The sequence below is a fragment of the Cryptomeria japonica genome, chromosome 4 (genome assembly GCF_030272615.1).
Source record: "Cryptomeria japonica chromosome 4, Sugi_1.0, whole genome shotgun sequence".
Lineage (NCBI taxonomy): Eukaryota > Viridiplantae > Streptophyta > Pinopsida > Cupressales > Cupressaceae > Cryptomeria > Cryptomeria japonica.
In genome coordinates this window covers 521442755-521449384 of record NC_081408.1, presented here as the reverse complement: position 1 = coordinate 521449384, position 6630 = coordinate 521442755, and the positions used below count along the sequence as shown (strand labels likewise).

The 6630-nt window shown below is 33.5% G+C and overlaps 1 protein-coding gene across 1 annotated transcript; it reads left to right on the top strand.

The window, feature by feature from the left end:
- Positions 1-914: 914 nt before the first annotated feature.
- Positions 915-2720, top strand: LOC131040795 (uncharacterized). The gene is made up of 3 exons (XM_057973751.1): positions 915-1144; positions 1292-1794; positions 2455-2720. Exons 1-3 carry the CDS (start codon positions 915-917, stop codon positions 2718-2720), a joined length of 999 nt encoding a protein of 332 aa, XP_057829734.1.
- Positions 2721-6630: the final 3910 nt, after the last annotated feature.

Genomic DNA, 6630 nt, shown 5'->3' with positions numbered 1-6630 from the left:
ATGAAGAAGATTTATTGCAATACTTTATCATTTGTTGGTATACAGATAATAGAATTGTTTTTGTTTTTCTCATAGCATACATTGTGGATATTGCAGTGATAGTTTGTTTCTTCACACTGTCTCCAAATATTACAAGTATTTGTCCATTAAGTGACATAAAAACTATCAGATAAGGCACTGGTCTATTTCTGGTTTCTTGTGAATAGATTAAGTGTGCACAAAGTCCTCATTGGAGAAATATATTACTAGTTTTTACTTTCCTTGTTCTTTCATAATCACTCTTAGTTCCAACAACATTTTGTTACACCTTTTATTCATATTAAATTATACTCAAGTTTTCAGATTAAAACAAGTTAAAAGCATACCAATAAAGCATAGTTGCAGGAAATTGTTTTCTAGCCCTATAAACAACTACATTAAATAGTTTAAATTCACTATAAAGAAGTTTGTTTATGCTTTGGAAATTGGGGTATACCCACCTAGGTCTAGTGGAGCCTAAAGTGTAGAGGAATTTGGTCTTCGACCATTCATGTTCGTTGGCCAAGGCTGATTGATAAATCAATAAGAGATTTGGCAAAGCTCTCGGATTTCCAATATGTGGTTTTGGGAACCAACAGATTGATGACTCTGCTGGGGAGTTGTAATAAGAAGTGCTCATAATTTTTGGTGGTTTCACTTCAGACACTGCTGGAGGAAGGATCCTAGAAGTTTAATAAAGTATAATTCCTCTTAGGAGGTGGTGATTCTACATTTAATATATGAGTAATAATTGGTATGTCAAGAAAGTAAGGGAAACCCCTAGGAATTTGTCAATAAGATTTATGCAGGGGTGGAGGTCCTTGCACAAGGGACAAGATAATATTGTTCAGTTGAGTCCGAAAAGAAGAAATAAAGAAAAGAAATCAATATCAAATATGGCATTTGGGGGTTATAATAAGTTTCCTCGTAGAGATGATGGTTCTCCATCTGGTGATAAATTTGAAAATCTGGAGGAAAATCCTTCTTATAACTTAAATACAAAAGACAATAAACATGGTCATGATGAATCCCTAACTACTGAGGAACAGGAGGACAGGCAGTTGGATGAAAACAGGGTGGAAGAAGAGAGGGGAAAAGGTGAAGTAACTAGACTAACAACCCCTAGGTATAGTCCCCCTCACATGAGAAACTTGGAACAACCATTTAACGTCTATTATAATCCATTGTCTGATATTTTGGATAATAATTATGAAAAAAGGGATAAATGAAAAAATACACCCTACCATGAAAATAAAAACCAATATAATTATAGACAATACAATAATCGTAATGGTGAAAGAAGAAATAATAGTGGGGAAATTACTAGTAACTGGAATAATAGATATAGTATCAACAACGTAAGCAATACTGGAGGAAATCATGGTAATAATGAAAACTATGGAAACAATGATAATGGGAACAACCGAAATGGGAATAACAATAATGGTGGAGGTAACAATGGAAACAATGGTAATAATGGAATAAATAGAAACTATCAGATTACCAACTATGGTTGCAGGCCACCTATGACCATTGAGAGGTATAAACAGTTGGATTTTAGTGGGATAGTTGGATATCCAAATCAGATTGCAAACGATTTAAGGTCAGTTGTTCCTAAATTCACAGGAAATGGAACTGATTCTACAGAACATGTAATAAATGTAAAAAATACCATTGAAGAGTTTGAAATCCCTCATGAAGATGTCTTTATGAAATTATTTGTTCAATATCTAATAGAGGATGTAGGAGAATGGTATAGGAATCTTCCTGACAGATGTATTGGTAGTTGCCAAGAATTTCTAACAATATTCTTAGAGGAATTTGGAGAACATAATGACACTTCATTTGCATCTCATGAGTTGACTAGCATAAAGAAAAATCAGAATGAAACAGTCTATGAATTTAACAAGAGGTTTAATAAAGTACTTAATAGGATACCAAGAGATATTAGACCCGTTGATTCATTTTTGCTTGATTTTTATTTAAGTGCTTTTGACAACAAGACTCATTATGAGATCTTATCTCATAAACCTACTAATTTGTAGCAAGATTTTAAAATAGCTAATACCATCAAAAATAATAGAAAAGCTGCTGGGAGAATTTGCAAGAGAGATGATCCAAAATTATATAATTCTAGAACAACAAAAAAAGATAAATTTGGTCAAATCATGGACATGCTAAAGGACATGAAGGGTAAGCAAAATCATAATGAAAAGTTGCCTCCATATAGAAGTAACAAGCCTATAAGTTGCAATAGAACAAGATTGTATGACATGCCATATAATACAAACTAGAAAGATGGTAAACCGGTGAATGCAAATCTAAGCAAAGAAACTCCTAATCCATTGAAGAAGGTAAACAATTTTGTTGAAGAATATCCATGGTGTGAAGTCTGCAATTTACCCCATGTTGCAAAACAATGTATGATTGGTCAAGGTTTTGCAGAAGAGAAGGACCATGAGAATGAATATGAGCCCACAGTAAATATACTTTCATCAGATCCATTTTGGGGTAGGGATGAGGATTCATTTGAGGGTGAAAAATCATCAGATGTACAATGGAGAAGAGAGAACCAACAACATAGTGTACAACAAGTTTTTACTGATGATGAAGCGGATATTCCATCCTTGAGGAGATTGTTCCATAATGAAGATCAAGTGCATTCCTTGAGGAACTTAACAGATGAAGAAAAGAAAGCCTAGACTATGGCAGTAGTAGCTTAGGCAAAAAGCAATTATCAGTTAAGAAATAGAATAGTGAACCCAGAACAAGGTAAGCCATCTAGGATATTTGCAAATGTTCCTAAAGCTAGTGGAAACAAAGACACCATCACTAGCAAGGAAAAAGAAGTTGCAATAGAAAAGGAGAAACAAACAGAACCTCTTAAATTAACAAATCCAATTGAAAAGAAACAAATTAGTAAGCCACTCTCAAATTGTGGATCATTTATGTCTCAAGCTTTATCACAGGTGAAAATATATTTTCCCTTGCTTGAGGTAATGGAATTTCTTGATTACAAACATGAAACAATCGAGATTTTGTCTAATGTTGGTGAAGTAAATAAAGAGGATCATAAGCCAAAAGTTGAAGATCCACCTGTTGTCTATTTTGTAACTTCTATCATTAAGAATCTTATCGAGGTTGATCCTTTTTATCTGACTTTGATGATTAACAATAAAATGGTTAAGAATTGTATGATAGATTCAAGTGCAGCCATGAACATAATACCACAAGATGTCATGAAATAACTTGGGATAAATGTGGACACTCCCTATGGGAAATGCTATGCTATGGATAATAGATCAGTCCCAGTTGTTGGAATTATGAAGGATGTATAGTTTTGATTTCTAGCATGCCCTAATATGTCATATAAATTAAACATCACTATTGTCCAAGTTCCACTAGATTATGGGATGTTATTATCAAGGCAATGGTCAAATTTGGTGGGTGGACATGTCCAGCTAGATCTTTCATATGCATCCATCCCAGTAAAAGGGGCAAATGTAAGGATTGATAGAGAACTGAGATCATTCTACTTGATAGAGGAGGTTTATCCAAGAGACAACATATTTTCTCCAAACAAATATAGATAACTTTCAGGTTTGGATTTATAAACCCATCCAATATAAAAATGAAAAGTTTGAAAATACTATTGAATTGCATGAGGATGAAATTTGAAAAATGTATTTTGTTGGTGCTTGCAGTAAAGAAGGAAATAGAGCTGGTGAAGTTTTTATTTCTCCTAATGGAAGATCATTCAAATATTCTTTTTCGCTAGCTTTTGAATGTACAAACAATGTCTCTGAATATGAATCACTCTTGTTAGGCCTGAGGATGGCAAGTAAATATGGCATAAAATTACTAATAGTTTATGGTGATTCAAAGTTAGTTATATCTCAAGTAAGGAAAAGATTTGCCACTAAAAATGTAAGGCTTTGAAATTACAGAAATGAGGTATGGGATTCAATTGAATTTTTTGATGCATTTTCTATAACATGGATTGAAAGATCAAACAATCTTTTGGCTGATTTTATGGCTAACCTAGCAATTAAGCATAATGATATTCCTTTTGATGACATCACCAAAGTTGAAATAAAACTAGACCTGCAGTACTTGATAACATAAAAAATTGGCAGATATTTGATGATGATAGGGATCTTCTGAAATTCCTATTTTGTGAGGATCAATATGAAGGCCAACATATGGATTGGAATGCATATGTGGAAGAGAAAAATGGAAAGGAATCTTTGTTTGGAAAAAATATCTTACAGCTTAAAAAAAATAAGATTCCAAAAGGGTTGGTGGAGTTAGAAAGGATGTTTGACAATAAAGACATGACAAATTTCAAACCCAACACTAGAAGTTGTAAGGAAGTAGAAAAAATAAATTCGCGAAGTAAGAATAATCCTAGAGAGGTTTACATTGGGAGGAAGCTTACACCGAAAATTAGGAGTGCGTTGGTAAATCTATTAAGAAAATACAGACATATTTTTGCTTGGTCATATGATGATCTTAAGCCATATAGAGAGGATTTGTTCCAGCATGAAATTCCACTGAAACCAGATGCCAAACCATTTAGGCAAAAGCAAAGGCCTATAAATCCCACATTGGCTCCCAAAATGAAGGAAGAATTGATGAAGATGAGGAATGAAGGGATTATAGAGCCTATAAGTCATTCCACATGGGTGTCAAACTTGGTTCCTATTAGAAAGAAAAATGGTGATATCAGATTGTGTGTGGACTTTAGAAATTTAAATATATCGTCCTTGAAAGATAATTATGCCCTACCAAATATGGAAGCTATACTACAAAAAGTAACAAGGAATGAATTACTTTCTATGATGGATGGCTTCTCTGGTTACAACTAGATGAAGGTTAAAGAATCAGAAAAATAAAAAACAACCTTCACTATACCATGGGGCACATATGTGTATGCCAGGATGCCATTCAGGCTTACCGATGTTGGAGCTACTTTTCAGAGGGCCATGGATGTGGCTTTTGAAGATCTCATTGATTACATTTTGGTTGTATACCAAGATGATTTGACTGCATACTCCAAGAAAGAAGAAAATCATTGTAATGACTTAGAGAAAATTTCATCAAAGCACTAGAATATGGTATTTCTTTAAATCCAAAAAAGTGTCACTTTGGAGTCGTAAAGGTAAATTGCTAGGTCATATTGTATCTAAAGATGGAGTAAGGATTGACCCTGATAGAATTGCAGCTATTGACAAAATTCAGATCCTTAAAACAGTCAAAGTTATTCAATCATTTTTTGGACCAATTAATTTTGTTAGAAGATTTGTATCAAATTTTTTTGAAATTGTCAAACCTACTGCAAAGATGTTAAAAAAGGGGGTAGAGATAAAATAGACTAATGAAGCAATTGAGGCCTTTGTAAACATTAAAAGGGCCATCAAGGAAGCACATGTACTTAAGTCTCCTAAATTCTCTAAACCTTTTCAAGTATTTTCTTTTGCTTCATTTCATACCATTGTTGCAGTTATGTTACAAAAGAATGATGAAGGTCATGAACAACCAATGGAATCTTTTTAGCAAGACACTACAAGCCTCTGAGTTAAACTATGATATAAATGAGAAACAAGCATATGCTCTAGTAAAAGTTGTAAAATCTTTTAGACCATACTTAGTGGGAGCTAATGTTATTGCTTATGTTCCTAACACAACAGTCAATGATATTTTCAGGCAGAGTGAAACTACTAGGAGAACATGCAGATGGATCAATCAAATCTGGGAGTTCAACATTGACATTTAGATCACTAAATTGGTGAGAGGTTAGAACTTGGCTAAATTGATGACAAAATCAAATCTAGAAGCAACATGGATAAATCAGGTAGAATTAGAGGAATCTCAAATAAGCATTGAGATGTCCCCTTGGTATAAACATATTGTCTATTACTTAAAACACATGAAATGTCTAGAGGATTTAAATGATAATCAAAGAAGAACACTTCAACTTTAGGCATCTAGGTATGTATTTCTTAAAGGTGATTTGTATTGGAAAAATAGAGATCATATCCTTTTATTTTGTTTTGATGTTCATCAAGTACAATCTATCTTAAAGGAATTGCACAAAGGAGTATGTGGGGGACATTTTTTAGAAAAAACTACTGCCCATAAAATACTAAATGCTGGTTATTATTGGTCACAAGTCTTTAGGGATTGTCATACCTATATAGAAAATGTGAGGCTTGCCAAAACATTTCAAGGAAGCTTAAATATGATGGAGCTCTTCCACTTAGACCCATGCAAACTGAAGAACCTTTTCAGATGTGAGATGTTGATTTCATAAGATAAATTGTAAACAAATCTAGTGGAGGACACAAATGGATTTTAGTTGCTACCAACTACTTTACCAAATGGGTAGAGGAAATTCCTACCAAGTAGGCTACAAGTAAGGTGCTGACAAAGTGTCTTTTGGAAAATATATTGACAAGATTTGGGGTTCCCCACAAGATTGTTGTAGATAATGGGATGTGTTTTAGATCCAAAGAATTTGTTGATTTCTGTGAAAGTTATGGAATTACTTTGTCATATTCATCACCTTATCATCTCCAGGGAAATGGACAAGCATAATCTAGTAATAAAAAC

Bases quoted from the DNA above. Each gene is read 5' to 3' on its own strand.
- LOC131040795 (XM_057973751.1), top strand. From the start codon at position 915: ATGGCATTTGGGGGTTATAATAAGTTTCCTCGTAGAGATGATGGTTCT. The intron at 1,145-1,291 runs GTATAGTCCCCC...ATATAATTATAG, and splicing joins ACTAGACTAACAACCCCTAG to ACAATACAATAATCGTAATG. The intron at 1,795-2,454 runs GTATTGGTAGTT...TGATTGGTCAAG, and splicing joins TAGGAATCTTCCTGACAGAT to GTTTTGCAGAAGAGAAGGAC.